Source organism: Oncorhynchus clarkii, chromosome 18, assembly GCF_045791955.1.
Source record: "Oncorhynchus clarkii lewisi isolate Uvic-CL-2024 chromosome 18, UVic_Ocla_1.0, whole genome shotgun sequence".
In the NCBI taxonomy this organism is placed as follows: Eukaryota; Metazoa; Chordata; class Actinopteri; order Salmoniformes; family Salmonidae; genus Oncorhynchus; species Oncorhynchus clarkii.
The window spans coordinates 66,855,965-66,875,945 of NC_092164.1; the positions used below are offsets into that span (position 1 = coordinate 66,855,965).

Sequence of the window (19,981 nt, forward strand, 5' to 3'; positions counted from 1 at the left end):
TTCTCTATATCACTTGGCAACAGTAGTACAATGAGAGGTCAAACATGCCATCTCCATCTCTCCCTCCTACCTCCCTCCCTCCCTCCCTCACTACCTCCCTCACCTCCCTCCCTCCCTCCCTCCTCCCTCCCTCCCTCCCTCCCTCCCTCCCTCACCACCTCCCTCCCTCACCACCTCCCCCCTCTATTTCTGCATGTCACACTGTAGCAGTAGGACGATGGAGGGATCACTCTTGGCTGCCTCTTTGAACTCCTCCAGCGTGATCTCATCGTTGTGATCTTTATCCATCTTGGAGAAGATCTTATCCACGCGCTGCTGGGGAGTCAGCCCGTCCTCGTTCATACGCATCATTATCACAGTGCCAACCATCTTGTAGATCGCCTAGGAAACAGAGAGAGAGAGAGAGAGAGAGGAGGTGGTCAGTAAAGAATGGATTGGGGGCATTCGCTGGAGACAAACACAGTGATTTATCAGAAAGATGCACACAATTACCACACGTGGATGCACACACACATGCAGACAAGCACACGCGAACACACACAGACCTCTATGATCTCCAGCATCTCCATGCGTGTGATCTTGCCGTCTCCGTCTAAGTCATACATGTTGAAGGCCCAGTTGAGTTTCTGCTCAAAGCTCCCCCTAGAGGTGATGGAGAGAACTGTCAAACATAAACATGCAGAGGTGTGTGTGTGTGTGTGTGTGTGTGTGCGTGCGTGCGTGCGTGCGTGCGTGTGTGTGTGTGTGTGTGTGTGTAAGTGTGTGTGTGTGTGTGCGCACCGTCAAACCTGACATCACCTGTGTTATGGATCGTACCTCGAGGTGATTGACAGAGCACAGATAAACTCCCGGAAGTCGATGGTCCCGTCCCCGTTCTTATCGAAGGTCCGGAAGGCGTGCTGGGCGAACTTAGACGCGTCGCCGTACGGAAAGAACTGCATGATAAAAAACAGATTAAGAAGTGTAATGTAATTTAATGTAAAAAAGTACGTCACTGGAGGGCTTTTTAATATATCAGTGGGGTTTTCTGAGGACATGAATGTATGTGTCCCAAAATGGCATCCCATGGGCAATGGTCAGCGATAGGGCACTACATAGGTAATAGAATGTGACTTGGGACGCATGCCATGATGATGTTGCACATTGTAAATCCCTCTACTCCCAACGAGTTTCTGCTTTAGGAATCCCATGGACCACTGTACTCAGTCCTTCCTCTTTTTCCTTCCTCCCCCTCTCCCCTCTTCTCCCCCTATTTAATGCTACTTCCTCTTCTTCCTCCCTCCCCCTCTCCCCTCTTCTCCCCCTATTTAATGCTACTTCATCTTCAACCCCCCTCCCTCCCTTCCTCCCTCCCCCTCTTCTCCCCCTATTTAATACTACTTCCCCTTCAGCCCCCTCCCTCCCCCCTCCCACTGACGAATCACAATCCCTCCATTCCTCCCTCTCTCTCTCTCTAATTACATTTCAATTCAGTAGACGTCATTGACATGGCAAGTTATATTACTGACATTGTCAAAGTATACATGTAACAAACAAAATGGTGGCACCAACAGCCAATCATCTTGGACCAGAGTGAGAACAGCCTCTCTGGGAAGGTTTTCCTTTGACGACCTGTCTCTGTAGCCAGACTGTGCTCACTGAGTCTGTACCCCGTCAGTGTTTTCCTCAGTTTTCTATCAGTCACAGTGGTCAAGAGTGTGCAAAGCTGTCATCAAGGCAAAGGGTGGCTATTTGAAGAATCTCAAATATAAAACCTATTTTGATTTGTTTAACACTTTGTATGGTTAATTGATGATTCCATATGTGTTATTTCGTAGTTGTCACGCCCTGGCCTTAGTTATCTGCGTTTTCTTTATTATTTCTGTTAGGCCAGGGTGTGACATGGGTGATTTATTGTGTTTTCGTCTTGTCTAGGGGTTTATTAGATTTATGGGGTTGTGTTCAGTGTAGTTGTCTAGGTGAGTCTATGGTTGCCTAGATTGGATCTCAATCAGAGGCAGGTGTTTATTGTTGTCTCTGATTGGGAACCATATTTAGGCAGCCATGTTCTTTGGGTATTTTCTGGGTGGTTGTCTCCTGTGTCAGTGTTTGTGCCACACGGGACTGTTTTGGGGGTTTTCTCGTTTCTTGTTTTGTATTCTGTTCATGTATAGTTTCTCTGATTAAAGAACCATGAACACTTACCATGCCGCATATTGGTCCTCCGACCCTTCTCGCCGCTCCTCTTCGGAAGAAGAGGAGGAAATCCCTTACAGTAGTTTTAATGTCTAAACTATTATTCTGCAATGCAGAAAATAGTAAAAAGAAAGAAAAAACCCTTGAATGAGTTGGTGTGTAAAAACTTTAGACTGGTATTTCATTTCTGATTCTTATGATGGCCAGCTGCATTTGCATTGACACTGCTGTCTTCCTCATGTTGTCACAGCCCAACAACAACCTCCAGAGGCAACAGCAAAGTCTAGAATCAAAACTATTCATCAACAGCTCTCCTGCATTAACTAACGACACACATCTGTGAAGCCAATTCAACAAATACTTGTAGTACCTTAAAATGGAGGGAACCATGTAGAAAAGCTTCTATAATTTCTAAACGGTTCATCTGACATGAATGAAAATACCCTCAAATTAAAGCTGACAGTCTGCACTGTGCTAAAGTACAGAACCAAAATAACAATAACAAAAATGGTCACTGTCCAATGAATTATGGTGCTCACTGTAAATCCATACATATATACATACACACATGCTGTACAAATGTTTTTTTATTAATTACATTTTCTTTATTACCCTCCAACACTACCACCCCTCTGCCACTTGGAGCACTACCACCCCTCAACCCCTCCCCTCTCTCTCTTAACACCATCCAGTCCCAACCTTCAGCTCCCCTCAACCCCTCCCGTCTATCTCTTAACACCATCCAGTCCCATCTCCCCTCAACCCCTCCCCTCTATCTCTTAACACCATCCAGTCCCATCTCCCCTCAACCCCTCCCCTCTATCTCTAAACACCATCCAGTCCCATCTCCCCTCAACCCTCCCCTCTATCTCTAAACACCATCCAGTCCCAACCTTCAGCTCCATTCAACCTCTCCCATCTATCTCTGAACACCATCCAGTCCAACCTTCAGCTCCATTCAACCTCTCCCCTCTATCTCTAAACACCATCCAGTCCCAACCTTCAGCTCCATTCAACCTCTCCCATCTATCTCTGAACACCATCCAGTCCCAACCTTCAGCTCCATTCAACCTCTCCCATGTATCTCTGAACACCATCCAGTCCAACCTTCAGCTCCATTCAACCTCTCCCATCTATCTCTAAACACCATCCAGTCCCAACCTTCAGCTCCATTCAACCCCTCCCCTCGTTGTTGCGCCTCGAGGTACCCCGCTTTCGTCTCATTCTTTCTGCTTCATGCCGACGTTCCTCCTCAGCCATTTCAGCCACTTCTTCGTCGCAGCTCATATCCCGGGTTTCGGCACCAAATTTTAGATTAACTAACTTCTTAGTAATGACTCGGGACGTCGGGTTTGATACGAAAGCTTATTTTAGTAAGAATACTTGTTTACGTTACATTTAACAACAATTGTTTTGGTACAGAGCAATGCTATCTCTAAACACCATCCAGTCCCAACCTTCAGCTCCGTTCAACCTCTCCCATCTATCTCTGAACACCATCCAGCCCCAACCTTCAGCTCCATTCAACCTCTCCCATCTATCTCTGAACACCATCCAGCCCCAACCTTCAGCTCCGTTCAACCTCTCCCATCTATCTCTGAACACCATCCAGCAACCTCTACCATCTATCTCTGAACACCATCCAGCCCCAACCTTCAGCTCCGTTCAACCTCTCCCATCTATCTCTAAACACCATCCAGCCCCAACCTTCAGCTCCGTTCAACCTCTCCCCTCTATCTCTAAACACCATCCAGCCCCAACCTTCAGCTCCGTTCAACCTCTCCCATCTATCTCTAAACACCATCCAGCCCCAACCTTCAGCTCCGTTCAACCTCTCCCATCTATCTCTAAACACCATCCAGCCCCAACCTTCAGCTCCGTTCAACCTCTCCCATCTATCTCTCAACATCATCCACTTTGGAATTCTATTTGCCATATATTTTTCAACTGCGCTGTGATGCTTCACGTTAAGTACTGAACCTTTCTATTCTCATAGCTTCTACAGATTGTAAATTGAAAAATATATATATTTTTCTAGCTAAGAGTATTATTATATAATTGATCGATTGACTATGACTTTTCAGATCGCCCAGAATTGCTATCTGCAGGGTTAGCTCTGGGTAAATGTTGAAATTGTTCAGCCATTCCTGGACCTGTGACCAAAAACAAGCTACATATGGACAATACCAAAACAAATGATCTAATGATTCTGTCTCCTCGTAGCAAAACCTGCAGAGCTGGGAAGGTTGTATCTCCAATATGTACAGCATTCTATTGGTTGACAGAATTCTGTATAATAATTTAAAGTTTTGAATCTGCCGTCGTTTTAAGTATCAGCTCTTAAACCATGTGCCATGGAATCGGTACACTGAAAATCTCTACACAACTATTTTGAAAGACCAATGATGGTCTCTAATGCAAGGCTGACCGACAAGTTCCTTACATTCCCCCTTTCCACTTTCCTCCTCCATTTTTGTAGTAATGCTGCAATTCATTGGTTATAATTTTGGGTAGAGCAGACATTTCCATATGTCTGTGTTAGCTGCATGTGCGACATAACTCCAGCAGTCCTATTTATGATATAATTTTTTTAAATATAGACAAAAAAGGGGTTTCAGTTCCAAATAAAATTTAATATTTTTTTTCTCATATACATTTTTAAAATGTTTCTCTAGGTCTAGGCAAGACCATAAGGAAATATGTCAACTATGATATGGCTACTAAGTGGCGCAGCAGTCTAAGGCTCTGCATCTCAGTGCGAGAGGCGTCACGACAGTCCCTGGTTCAAGTCTAGGCTGTATCACATCTAGCCGTGATTGGTAGTCCCATAGGGCGGTGCACAATTGGCCCAGCGTTGTCCGGGTAGAGCGTCAATGTGAATAAGAACTTGTTCTTAACTGAATTGCCTAGTTAAATAAAGGTTCAATTAAAGAGTTATTCAAGGTATTTTCCGTGGTAGCAAGATCTTATCTATTTTTGCTAATTTTCTATAAAAAAATGTTGGAGTGAATTGATGTATGTATTTTGGGATATGTATACCGAGTATGTCCACATCACCATCAGACTATTTTATTGGTAAACTACATGGTAATGTAAAAGTTGTATTTATTTTAGTGATCCAATACGTAATATGGTGCAGTTATCATAATTTGGTTTTAATCCAGAGAGGAAAGAAAAATTATCTAGATCCTCTAAGAGTCTGTAGAGGGATACTAATTGTGGTTTTAAAAGAAAACATGAATCATAAGTGTTCAATGACACCTTTGGTTTTAAGGATTTCTAGCCCCTTGATATTATTGTTGGATCAGATTTTTATAGTTAACTTTCAATGGCCATAATAAATAGATATGCCTATAGTGGACAACCTTGTTTTACTCCTCTTGACAGTTTAAATCTTTATTTAAAGATAAGCCATTATTTACTATTTTACACCTAGGGTTACTACATTATAAATGATTTTAACACATTTTTACAAGGCATTCTCCTAAATGTAAATAATCCAGGGATGTATGTTTAAACTACAGTCCTACTTTTTCAAAGGCCTTTTCAAAGTCAGCTATGAATATCAGATCTGGTTTCCCTGATTTTTCATAGCGTTCTAATGTTTCCAGTACTTGTCTTATATTATCTCCAATGTATCTTCTATGTAAAAAACCTGTCTGATTAGAATGAATAACGTCCGACCATACCTTTTAAAATACATGCGCTAAACATTTTTGCTAGAATTTTTGCATCACAACACTGAAGTGTAAGTAGCTTCCAATTTTTTAAATGGACTGGATCTTTATAATTCCCACTTGTATCCTGTTTCAGTAATAATAAAATCATTCCTTCTCGTTGAGTGTCTGATAATCTACCATTTACATAGGAGTGGTTAAAACATGCTAATAACCCTCCTCTGAGTATATAAACAAACGTTTGGTATACTTCCACTGGTGTGCCATCCAGCCCTGGAGGGTTCCCCAGACGTAATTTAAAGTCTTTAATTGCATCAAGAAGTTCCTCCTCTGTAATTTGGCCTTCACATGAGTCTTTCTGTACAGCTGTTAATTTTACATTATTAATAGAAAAAGATCCATACAATAGCTTCGGTTAGAGGAGGTGGAGGAGACTGAATTGAAAACATATGTTTAAAGTACTTGGCTTCCTCTTTCAAAATATAATTTGGGGAATCATGAGTGACTCCGTCATTTCTAACAAGTTTCAGTAAATTATTTTTGGTGGCATTTATAATTTGGTGCATTTTTCCCCATATTCCATCCAGTTGTCTTTATTATTATAAAATATTACACTTCATCATTGTTGAATACGTTCCTCCATTTATTTTTGTTTCCTCTAACTTATTTTGAGCCTCTATGGTACAGTTTTATTGCTCTCTATCTGTTCTTCCTTCTATTACCCCTATTACCTTGTTAGTATGGACCTTTGACCTAAATGATTTTTGTTTTAGAGATGAGTACTGAATTGCATAGCCTCTAAAGGCACATTTAAAAGTGTCCCGTACAACGTCGCGCCGTTACCTGAACGCCCATCTGCGGCCCGCTAATTGTTAGCGGTCTTATCGGCGGCTGTCTGAATAGGTCTATCGGACCATTTTCTTGGGTCACTATAACTATATCTATTTTGCCAATTGGATTGATCCCCTCTACCACACGGAAACCCACTAATCTACCGACGGAAACGCACGAGGTGGCTAAAACAGACCTCCTTCCTCTGCCAGCTTGCTACCCATGAACCGGCTAGCTGTCTGAATCTCAGTGACCCCAACCAACCTCACTACTCACTGGACCCTTATGATCACTCGACTAAGCATGCCTCTCCTTAATGTCAATATGCCTTGTCCATTGCTGTTCTGGATAGTGTTTATTGGCTTATTTCACTGTAGAGCCTCTAGCACTGCTCATTATACCTTATCCAACCTTTCACCCACACATGTGATGCAACCACCACCCACATATGCGATGACATCACCTGGTTTCAATGAGGTTTCTAGAGACAAAATCTCTCTCATCATCACTCAATGCCTAGGCTTACCTCCACTGTATTCACATCCTACCATACCTTTGTCTGTACATTATACCTTGAAGCTATTTTATCGCCCCCAGAAACCTGCTCCTTTTACTCTCTGTTCCGAACGTACTTGACGACCAATTCTCATAGCTTTTAGCCGTACCCTTATCCTACTCCTCCTCTGTTCCTCTGGTGATGTAGAGGTGAATCCAGGCCCTGCAGTGCCTAGCTCCACTCCTATTCCCCAAGCGCTTTCTTTTGATGACTTCTGTAACCGCAATAGCCTTGGTTTCATGCACGTTAACATTAGAAGCCTAACTACAACATTTTCAGACAAGATAGAACAACCAAAAGGAGGCGGTGTTGCAGTCTAATGCAGAGATAGCCTGCAGAGTTATGTCCTGCTATCCAGGTCTGTACCCGAACAATTTAAACTTCTACTTTTAAAAATCCACCTCTCTAAAAACAAGCCTCTCACCATTGCCGCTTGCTATAGACCATCCTCTGCCCCCAGCTGTGCTCTGGACACCATATGTGAACTGATTGCCCCCCATCTATCTTCAGAGCTCATGCTGCTAGGTGACCTAAACTGGGACATGCTTAACACCGCAGCCATCCTACAATCTAAACTTGATGCCCTCAATCTCACACAAATTATCAAAGAATTTACCAGGTACCACCCCAAAGCCATAAAAACACTGGCACCCTCATAAATATCATCCTAACCAACCTGCCCTCTAAATACACCTCTGCTGTCTTCATCCAGGATCTCAGCGATCACTGCCTCATTGCCTGCATCAGTAATGGGTCAGCGGTCAAACAACCTCCACTCATCACTGTCAAATGCTCCCTGAAACACTTCAGAAAGCAGGCCTTTGTAATCGACCTGGCCCGGGTATCCTGGAAGGATATTGACCTCATCCCATCAGTAGAGGATGCCTGGTTATTTTTTTTAAATGCCTTCCTCACCATCTTAAATATGCATGCCCCATTCAAGAAATTTAGAACCAGGAACAGATACAGCCCTTGGTTCACTCCAGACCTGACTGCCCTTGACCAACACAAAAACATCCTGTGGCGTTCTGCATTAGCATCGAACAGCCCCCGTGATATGCAGCTTTTCAGGGAAGTTAAAAACCAATATACACAGGCAGTTAGAAAAGCTAAGGTTAGCTTCAAGCAGAAATTTGCTTCCTGCAACACAAACTCAAAAAAGTTCTGGGACACTGTAAAGTCCATGGAGAATAAGAACACCTCCTCACAGCTGCCAACTGCACTGAGGATAGGAAATTCTGTCACCACCGATAAATCGAATATAATTGACAATTTCAATAAGCATTTTTCTACAGCTGGCCATGCTTTCCACCTGGTTACCCCTACCCCGGGCAACAGCACTGTACCCCCCACAGAAACTTGCCCAATCCTCCCCATTTCTCCTTCTCCCAAATCCAGTCAGCTGATGTTCTGAAAGAGCTGCAAAATCTGGACCCCTACAAATCAGCCAGGCTAGACAATCTCGACCCTATCTTTCTAAAACTATCTGCCGAAATTGTTGCAACCCCTATTACTAGCCTGTTCAACCTCTCTTTCGTATTGTTTGAGATCCCAAAAGATTGGAAAGCTGCCGCGGTCATCCCCCTCTTCAAAGGGGGTGACACTCTAGACCCAAACTGCTAAAGACCTATATCTATCCTACCCTGTCTTTCTAAGGTCTTTGAAAGCCAAGTTATCAAACAGATTACCGACCATTTTGAAGCCCACCATACATTCTCCGCTATGCAATCTGGTTTCAGAGCTGGTCATGGGTGCACCTCAGCCACGCTAAAGGTCCTAAACGACATCATATCCACCATCAATAAGAGACATTACTGTGCAGCCATTTTCATCAACCTGGCCAAGGCTTTCAACTCTGTCAATCACCACATTCTCAACGGCAGACTCGATAGCCTTGGTTTCTCAAATGATTGCCTCGCCTGGTTCACCAACTACTTCTCTGATAGAGTTCAGTGTGTCAAATCGGAGGGCCTGTTGTCCGGGCCTCTGGCAGTCTCTATGGGGTGCCACAGGGTTCAATTCTTGGGCCGACTCTCTTCTCTGTATACATCAATGATGTCGCTCTTGCTGCTGGCGATTCCCTGATCCACCTCTGTGCAGACAACACCATTCTGTATACATCTGGCCCTTCTTTGGACACTGTGTTAACAACCCTCCAGACGAGCTTCTATGCCATACTCCTTCCGTGGTCTCCAACTGATCTTAAATACAATTAAAACTAAATGCATGCTTTCAACCGATCACTACCTGCACCTGCCCGCCCGTCCAGCATCACTCCTCTGGACGGTTCTGACTTAGAATATGTGGACAACTACAAATACCTAGGTGTCTGGTTAGACTGTAAACTCTCCTTCCAGACTCACATTAAACATCTCCAATCCAAAGTTAAATCTAGAATCGGCTTCCTATTTCGCAACAAAGTATCCTTCACTCATGCTGCCAAACATGCCCTCGTAAAACTGACCATCCTACCGATCCTCGACTTCGGCGATGTCATCTACAAAATAGCCTCCAACACCCTACTCAATAAATTGGATGCAGTCTATCACAGTGCCATCCATTTTGTCACCAAAGCCCCATATACTACCCACCACTGTGACCTGTATGCTCTCGTTGGCTGGCCCTCGCTTCATACTCGTCGCCAAACCCACTGGCTCCAGGTCATCTACAAGACCCTGCTAGGTAAAGTCCCCCCTTATCTCAGCTCGCTGGTCACCATAGCAGCATCCACCTGTAGCACGCGTTCCAGCAGGTATACAGTGCCTTGCGAAAGTATTCGGCCCCCTTGAACTTTGCGACCTTTTGCCACATTTCAGGCTTCAAACATAAAGATATAAAACTGTATTTTTTTGTGAAGAATCAACAACAAGTGGGACACAATCATGAAGTGTAACGACATTTATTGGATATTTCAAACTTTTTTAACAAATCAAAAACTGAAAAATTGGGCGTGCAAAATTATTCAGCCCCCTTAAGTTTCTTCTAACTGGAATTTCGATTTGAATGTTGTTCCTTTTAATGGTAATTATCTTCTTTCTTTGTCCCTCAGCTCATTCACAGCCATGTAAAAGCTACCTGTGTTGCTGACATTTAGTCCTAGATACGTGTTAATATACATATAGTGTATAGTATAATTTATATTTGTCTTCCTGATTTCCCGAACCTCTTTTGTAATGTTGTTATATATTGTTTTTTAGGTTAACTGTCAGAGCCCAGGTCTGACAGAACCTGTGCAGATGCTTCTGTAACCCCTCCTTAGTGGGAGACAGCAGCACCAGGTCATCTGCTTATAGCAGACACTCGATTTCAGTGTTGTGTAGGGTGAGACCAGGTGCTGCAGTTCCTTCTGATGTTTTTGATAATTCGTTAATGCACAAGTTAAATAGTGTTGGACTTATTGGGCAGCCCTGTTTCACTCCCCGTCCCTGAGAGAAGTCTGCTTGCTTATTGTCAATTTTAACCGCAGATTTGATTTTAGTGTACATTGATTTAATAACATCATATGATTTCCCTCCAATACCACGTTCTATTTGTTTATAATAATAAAAAAGACCTTCAGCTGTGTTGCAAGGCTGCTGTCCTGCTCTGTCCTCACCTTGGTTAGGAGCACCTCTAAGGTGTGGATGTCTGGTTGCTCTTTGCTCACACTCTCTCTCAGCAGGACAACCTTCCCCTCCAGTCTGGTGAACTCATCCCTCATGGCAGCCATGGTGGTGAGGAGGGCCACCTTCCCCTCCAGTCTGGTGAACTCATCCCTCATGGCAGCCATGGTGGTGAGGAGGGCCTGAGCCTGCTCAGCACTGAGGGTGGTCGCTCTCCTCCTGGGGCGTGGCCTCCACTATGATGGGAAGAGAGGTGCTGGATGTACCTTCTGAGGGGGAGTGGGGACATGATGCCTGTGGGCTACTGATGCTGCTGCTCTATTCTGCTGCACCGTTGCCATGGAAACCAGTTTTGGTATGTCTGCTGTTGATGCTAGCTAGGTCTAATTTAGCACAAAAAACAGCAATTTAAAAAAAAAAATCTTCACACAAAAAAAACAGAAGATATTTTTAACGTTGGAGTCCATGTTACGTTTTGATTTACTCACTCAATTTGGATTTGATATGTAGTTATATTAACTTCTCTTGCTAGGTTTGTTCTAGCTCAATGCTTCTGGCTAGCTTGTTAGCCTGCTAGCTAGGTTCTTGTTGTGTAGCTAGAGAGAATTAAAACTTCTTAATTAGAGGCGCAAAGTTACTTTTTTTCTCTATTGTGATTGAATAGAGTTGTTGTTCATCATTTCTTGTCTTGAATTATTTTTTAATTTGAGTGTTAATCAAAAAATAATAATAATCAGGAGCTCACGTTGAGCAGCATGCCTGTAGCGCTCTCTTTCTCTCTCTCCCTTTCCTCCTCTCTCTCTCTCCCTCCCTGTCTCCTTCTCCTCCTCTCACCCACTCTCTCTCCCCTCACATTAGCATAGGGTGACCAGACGTTTTCCGGGGACAGTCTCCATTTTTGGTGGCCTGTCCCCGGCTGGACCTGTCCCCAATTTTTAACTGTGCGTTAAAAACAGACCGCAAAGTGAAATATTTTACTTGGCAAGAAAGACCAGGCAGCAGAATCTACCGGTCTCAATCGCGTTGTGCTTGATTTGTCCAGCAGAGGTGGCTGCTCGCTACAGCAGCTTCATTGACTCTTCTTCTTCTACTAACTACTTGCTCGCGATAGTTTTAGAGAAAACTGCTGTGCAAGTATCAAGTAAATCTATAACATCGCCACAAACATCTTTTCAAGCCATGTAAGTTACAATCGTTTGAGATACTAGCTAGTGATGTTATAATTTCCCAATCCAAAATGATTATAGAATTCATTTTGGATTGGATATGCTTAATATGAGTCTGGAAGGAGAGTTTACAGTCTAACCAGACACCTAGGTATTTGTAGATGTCCACATATTCTAAGTCAGAACCGTCCAGAGTAGTGATGCTGGACGAGCGAGCAGGTGCAGGCAGTGATCGGTTGAATAGCATGCATTTAGGTTTACTTGCATTTAAGAGCAGTTGGAGGCCACGGAAGGAGCATTCTATGGCATTGAAGCTCTTCTGGAGGTTAGTTAACACAGTGTCCAAAGAGGGGCCAGAAGTATACAGAATGGTGTTGTCTGCGTAGAAGTGGATCAGAGAATCACCAGCAGCAAGAGCAACATCATTGAAGTATACAGACAAGAGAGTCAGCCCGAGGATTGAACCCTGTGGCACCCCCATAGAGACTGCCAGACGTCTGGACAACAGGCCCTCCGATTTGACACACTAAACTCTGTCTGAGAAGTAGTTGGTAAACCAGGCGAGGCAATCATTTGAGAAACCAAGGATGTTGAGTCTGCCAATAAGAATGTGGTGATTTACAGAGTCGAAAGCCTTGGCCAATGAATACGGCTGCACAGTAATGTCTCGTATCGATGGCGGTTATGATCTCGTTTAGGACCTTGAGCGTGGCTGAGGTGCACCCATGACCAGCTCTGAAACCAGATGGCATACTGGAGAAGGAACGGTGGGATTTGAAATGGTCGGTAATCTGTTTGTTAACTTCGCTTTCGGATGACCGCAGCTGCTTTCCAATCTTTGGGAATTTCAGACAATACGAAAGAGAGGTGAACAGGCTAGTAATAGGGGTTGCAATAATTTCGGCAGAAAGTTTTAGAAAGAGAGGGTCCAGATTGTCTAGCCCGGCTGATATGTAGGGGTCCAGATTTTGCAGCTCTTTCAGAACATCAGCTATCTGGATGTGGGAGAAGGAGAAATGGTGGGGGCTTTGGCGGATTGCTGTGGAGGTTGCCAGGCAGTTGGCTGGGGTAGGGGTGACCAGGTGGAAAGCATGGCCAGCCGTAGAGAAACGCTTATTGAAATTCTCAATTATAGTGGATTTATCAGTGGTGACAGTGTTTCCTAGCCTCAGAGCAGTGGGCAGCTGGGAGGACTCACAGAAGATCCAAAAGAATAAAGACATTACAAATGTCATATTATGTATGAATACAGTGTTGTAACGATGTGCAAATCGTTAAAGTACAAAAGGGAAAATAAATCAAAATAAATATGTTCTTCACTGGTTGCCCATTTCACAAATCTTGCTGCTGTGATGGGACACTGTGGTATTTCACCCAGAAGATACGGGAGTTTATCAAAATTGGGTTTGTTTTCAAATTATTTGTGGATCTGTGTAATCTGAGGGAGATATGTGTGTCTAATATGGTCAAACATTTGGCAGGAGGTTAGGAAGTGCAGCTCAGTTTCCACCTCATTTGTGGGCTGTGTGCACATAGCCTGTCTTCTCTTGTGTGCCATGTCTGCCTACGGCGGCCTTTCTCAATAGCAAGGCTATGCTCAATTAGTCTGTACATAGTCAAAGCTTTCCTTAAGTTTGGGTTAGTCACAGTGATCAGGTATTCTGCCACTGTGTACTCTCTGGTTAGGGCCAAATAGCATTCTAGTTGGCTCTGTTTTTTTGTTAATTTTTTCCAATGTGTCAAGTAATTATCTTTTTGCTTTCTCATGATTTGGTTGGGTCTAATTGTGTTGCTATCCTGGGGCTCTGTGGGGTGTGTTTGTGTTTGTGAACAGAGCCCCAGAACCAGCTTGTTTAGGGGACTCTTCTCCGGATTCATCTCTCTGTAGGTGATGGCTTTGTTATGGAAGGTTTGGGAATCGCTTCCTTTTAGGTGGTTGTAGAATTTAACGTCTCTTTTCTGGATGTTTGATAATTAGCGGGTATCAGCCTAATTCTGCTCTGCATGCATTATTTGGCGTTTTACGTTGTCCACAGAGGATATTTGTCTAGATGGAATTTGTATTTGTCGTCCTGGCGACTGGACCTTTTTTGGAACACCATTATTTTGGTCTTACTGAGATGTACTGTCAGGGCCCAGGTCTGACAGAATCTGTGCAGAAGATCTAGGTGCGGCTGTAGACCCTCCTTGGTTGGTGACAGAAGCACCATATCATCAGCAAACAGTAGACATTTGACTTCAGATTCTAGTAGGGCGAGACCTGTCTCTCTCCCTCCCAACATATGTTGCTGAAAATCCTCTCGATTCTGTATACCAGTGGGCCAGTCTTTGAATCTCTCTCTCTCTCTCTCTCTCTCTCTCTCTCTCTCTCTCTCTCTCTCGCTCTCTCTCACCTTGACATATAATTGTTGGAACTCCTCTAGGTTCAGTATACCAGAGGGACAGTCTTTGAGGAAGCCTTTGTACCACTGCTTGAGCTCAGCCTCGTTGAACTCAGTACTCTTGGTGAGGTCATCCAGGACCTCTGGTGCCAGCTTACTGTTTCCTTTCCCCATCACAAAGTCTCCTCTCTGGAGAAATAAACAAGAGACACAAGGAATCACACGATGGTGGAACAATAAACTGATAATTGTTGGGAATGCACACAATCAGTTGATTGATCAATAAATCAATCAATAAATTAAGCCAAGGATTCAACCATCTCTGGAATAAACACAAGCAATCAAATCACAAATCAATTATTCAATCAAATAGGAAATGCACACAATCATATAATCAGATTAAGTCAAAGGAATATAATGAATATTGGGAGGCAGGCATGTACCCAAAAAGTGCTGTTCCTGTGTAGAGCAGCAGCCCCCACATAGGGCTCGTATTGTGTAGAGCAGATGCCCCCAGATAGGGCTCGTATTGTGTAGAGCAGATGCCCCCAGATAGGGCTTGTACTGTGTAGAGCAGATGCCCCCAGGTAGGGCTCATACTGTGTAGAGCAGATGCCCCTAGATAGGGCTCGTACTGTGTAGAGCAGATGCCCCCAGGTAGGGCTCGTACTGTGTAGAGCAGATGCCCCTAGATAGGGCTCGTACTGTGTAGAGCACCTACCCCCAGATAGGGCTCGTACTGTGTAGAGCACCTACCCCCAGATAGGGCTCGTACTGTGTAGAGCACCTGTCTCCAGTCTCGAACCGTGGCGTGACCTTGGACAATACCCTGTCATCTTCTGCAAAAATCAAAGCAGTGAGCCTCTCCTGTAGGGTCATACTCTACAACATCCGTAGAGTCTGACCCTACCTCACACAGGAAGCGGCGTAGATCCTAATCCAGGCAGTTTTCATCTACTGCAACTTACTGTTGGCTTGGCTCCCCGCTTGTGCAACCAAACCACTGAATCTTATCCAGAACACTGCTAAAATATATTTTGATTGTTTTAGTTCTTGTGACTCTCAAACCCGGATCCGGGAGCGTAATCATAGCCTCAAACGAATTAACATAACGCAGCGGACATAAATCTTCCTACAAAATCTTTCTATTCATGAAAATCAAAAATGAAATATATTGAGACACAGCTTAGCCTTTTGTTAATCACACTGTCATTTCAGATTTTCAAAATATGCTTTACAGCCAACGCTAGACAAGCAGTTTGGCGGTCACTACAACGCCAAACTTTTTTCCAAATTAGCTCCATAATATCGACAGAAACATGACAAACGTTGTTTAGAATCAATCCTCAAGGTGTTTTTCACATATCTATTCGATAATATATCCGTCGGGACAATTGGTTTCTCATAAGAAGCGATTGGAAAAATGGCTACCTCAGTACTTTACGCAAGATTTTCTGCGGGAGCCATCATGTGACCACTTGCTCAATGTGGTCCCTTATGGCTATTCTTCAACATAAATGCGTAAAAAGACGTCACAATGCTGTAGACACCTTGCGGAATACGTAGAAAACGTAGGCTCATTCGTAGCCCATTCACAGCCATATAAGGAGTCATTGGCATGAATCGGTTTCAAAAAATGCGGCACTTCCTGGTTGGAATTTTATCTGGGTTTTCGCCTGTAACATCAGTTCTGTTGCACTCACAGACAATATCTTTGTAGTTTTGGAAACGTCAGAGTGTTTTCTATCCAAAGCTGTCAAGTATATGCATAGTCGAGCATCTTGTCGTGACAAAATATCCCGTTTAAAACGGGAACACTTTTTTGGTTACTACATGATTCCATATGTGTTATTACATAGTTTGATATCTTATATGTAGAAATTGTAAAAAATAAAGAAAAACTCTTGAATTAGTAAGTGTGGCCAAACTTTTGAGTGGTTTTGCAAAGATATATGTATATATATAGAGAAAGAAAGATATATATTTACAGTATATATATATATATATATATATAGAGAGAGAGAGAGAGAGAGAGAAAGGGGAGAGAGGGAGATACAATCATGACCTGTCATTCTCTCTCCATTTAACATGCTTCTCACATAGCATCTCTCTCTTTCTGCTTTTCGCTACCTGTACCATGTATATATTCTGCTTCTCCTCTGCCTGGTTTTATACCTTCCCAAGTTTTCCCATGTCACCAAGTTCCTTCCTCCACTGGCTTCCAGTCGAAGGTCGCATTCACTTTAAGACCTTGCCAACTCAGCAGCAAGAGAAACTGCCCCTCCCTTCCTTCAGGCTCAAACCACCCAAACCCGAGTACACCGTTCTGCCACCTCTGGTCTCATCTTTGGTTTCCCACCCCCCTATGGGAAGCCCAGTTGCTGACAGCTACATAATTGAGGAAAAGAGTGGTAGACAGCCAAGACAATGCAGGTGTGGCTTCGGGACAAGTCTCTGAATGTCCTTGAGTGGCCCAGCCAGAGCCCAGACTTGAACCCGATCGAACATCTCTGGAGAGACCAGAAAATATCGGTTAAAAAAACAACAATTGAATCAATTTTTGAATAAATAATAATAATGCGTAACAAAAACGTGGAAAAAGTCTGAACGTTTTTCTGAAAGCAACTGACAAAAACAGATTTTCTTTACATAAGCACCTTTGGCAGTGATTACAGCCTTGAGTCTTCTTGGGTATGATGCTACTATTTGCCTCGATCCTGACTAAATCAAAATCAAATCAAATGTATTTATATAGCCCTTCGTACATCAGCTGATATCTCAAAATAGGATTTTGGCAGATAATTTTAGAAAGAGAGGGTCCAGATTGTTTAGCCCGGCTGATTTGTAGGGTCCAGATTTTGCAGCTCTTTCAGAACATCGGCTATCTGGATTTGGGTAATGGAGAAATGGTGGGGGCTTTGGCGGGTTGCTGTGGATGGTGCCGGGCAGTTGACCGGGGTAGGGGTGGCCATGTGGAAAGTATAGCCAGCCGTAGAGAAATGCTTATTGAAATTCTCAATTTTAGTGGATTTATTGGTGGTGACAATGTTTCCTAGCCTCAGAGCAGTGGGCAGCTGGGAGGAGGTGCTCTTATTCTCCATGGACTTTACAGTGTCCCAGAACTTTTTTGAGTTAGTACTACAGGATGCACATTTCTGTTTGAAAAAGCTTGCCTTAGCTTTTCTAACTGCCTGTGTATATGTGTTCCTAACTTCCCTGAAAAGTTGCATATCACGGGGGCTATTCGATGCGAATGCAGAACGCCACAGGATGTTTTTGTGCTGGTCAAGGGCAGACAGGTCTGGCGTCAACCAAGGACTATATCTATTCCTATCTATTCCTAGTTCTAGGGGCATGCTTATTTAAGATGGTGAGGAAGGCACATTTAAAGAATAGCCAGGCATCATCTACTGACGGGATGAGGTCAATGTCATTCCAGGATACCCCGGCCAGGTCGATTAGAAAGGCCTGCTCGCTGAAGTGTTTCAGGGAGCGTTTGACAGTGATGAGGGGTGGTCGTTTGGTCGCATACCCATTACGGTTGCAGGCAATGAGGCAGTGATCGCTGAGATCTTGATAGAAAACAGCAGAGGTGTATTTGGAGGGCGAATTAGTTAGGATTCTATGAGGGTGCCCGTGTTTACTGATTTGGGGTTGTTTCTGGTAGGTTCATTGATAATTTGTGTGAGATTGAGGGCAATGAGTACTTTTGACTGGTACTGTACATGTACAATGCATTTTGGAAAGTATTCAGACCCCTTGACTTTTTCAACATGTTGTTATATTACAGCCTTATTCTAAAATTTATAAAACATTCTCAGCAACCTACCCCATAAAGACAAAGCAAAAAATTTAAGAAAAATAACTTACTTACACAAGTATTCAGACCCTGTGCTATGCGACTCGAAATTGAGCTCAGGTGCATCCTGTTTTCATTGATCATCCTTGAGATGTTTCTACAACTTGATTGGAGTCCACCAGTGGTAAATTCAATTGATTGGACATGATTTGGAAAGGCATACACCTGTCTATATAAGGTCCAACAGTTGACAGTGCATGTCAGAGCAAAAACCAAGCCACAAGGTCAAAGTAAATGTCCGTAGAGGTACGAGACAGGAATGTGTCGAGTAACAGATCTGGGGAAGGGTACCAAACACATCTCTGGAGCATTGAAGGTCCCCCAAGAACACAGTGGCCTCCATCATTCTTAAATGGCAGAAGTTTGGAACCACCAAGACTCTTCCTAGAGCTGGCCGCCCGGACAAACTCGATGGTCACTTCTAGAGTTCCCCTGTGGAGATGGGAGAACCTTCCCGAAGGACAACCATCTCTGCAGCACTCCAACAATTAGACCTTTACGGTAGAGTGGCCAGACGGAAGCCACTCTGCAGTAAAAGGCACATGACAGCCCACTTGGAGTTTGCCAAAAGGCACCTAAAGGACTCTCAGACCGAGAGAAACAAGATTCTCTGGTCTGATGAAACCAAGATTGAACTCTTCGGTCTGAATGACGTCACGTCTTGAGAAAACCTGGCACCATCCCTATGGTGAAGCATGGTGGTGGCACCATCCCTACGGTGAAGCATGGTGGTGGCACCATCCCTACGGTGAAGCATAGTGGTGGCACCATCCCTACGGTGAAGCATGGTGGTGGCACCATCCCTACGGTGAAGCATGGTGGTGGCACCATCCCTACGGTGAAGCATGGTGGTGGCACCATCCCTACGGTGAAGCATGGTGGTGGCACCATCCCTACGGTGAAGCATGGTGGTGGCACCATCCCTACGGTGAAGCATGGTGGTGGCACCATCCCTACGGTGAAGCATGGTGGTGGCACCATCCCTACGGTGAAGCATGGTGGTGGCACCATCCCTACGGTGAAGCATGGTGGTGGCACCATCCCTACGGTGAAGCATGGTGGTGGCACCATCCCTACGGTGAAGCATGTAGGTGGCACCATCCCTACGGTGAAGCATGGTGGTGGCAACATCAATACGGTGAAGCATGGTGGTGGCAGCATCATGCTGTGGGGATGTTTTTCAGTGGCAGGGACTGGGAGACTAGTCTTCTACACCTGCATTGCTTGCTGTTTGGGGTTTTAGGCATGCATTGAACATGTACAGTACCAGTCAAAAGTTGCAGGTTTTTTTTCTTTATTTTGACTATATTCTACATTGTAGAATAACTATGAAATAACACATATGGAATCATGTAGTAACCAAAAAAGTGTTAAATATATCAAAATATATTTGAGATTTGAGATTCTTCAAAGTAGACACCCTTTCCTTGATGACAGCTTTGCACACTCTTGGCATTCTCTCAACCAGCTTCATGAGGTAGTCACCTGAAATGCATTTCAATTAACAGGTGGGCCTTGTCAAAAATGAATTTGTGGAATTTCTTTCCTTCGTAATGCGTTTGAGCCAATCAGTTTTGTTGTGACAAAGTAGGGGTGGTATACAGAAGATAGCCCTATTTGGTAAAAAACCAAGTCCATATTATGGCAAGAACAATTAAAATAAGCAAAGCGAAATGACAGTCCGTCATTACATTACTGACATGAAGGTCAGTCAATCCGGAACATTTCAAGAAC

The 19,981-nt window shown here is 43.8% G+C and overlaps 1 protein-coding gene across 1 annotated transcript in view; it reads right to left on the bottom strand.

Annotated features, from left to right (window-relative positions):
• Window positions 1-183: 183 nt before the first annotated feature.
• Window positions 184-19,981, bottom strand: part of LOC139372776 (hippocalcin like 4) — a 51,752-nt gene continuing 31,954 nt past the window's right edge. The window contains exons 2-5 of the mRNA XM_071112577.1: window positions 14,401-14,577; window positions 817-935; window positions 546-642; window positions 184-381 (exon numbers count right to left, since the gene is read on the bottom strand). Coding sequence (XP_070968678.1) covers window positions 184-381; window positions 546-642; window positions 817-935; window positions 14,401-14,562 — 576 coding nt within the window. The 5' untranslated portion in view covers window positions 14,563-14,577. The remainder of the gene's footprint in view (window positions 382-545; window positions 643-816; window positions 936-14,400; window positions 14,578-19,981) is intronic.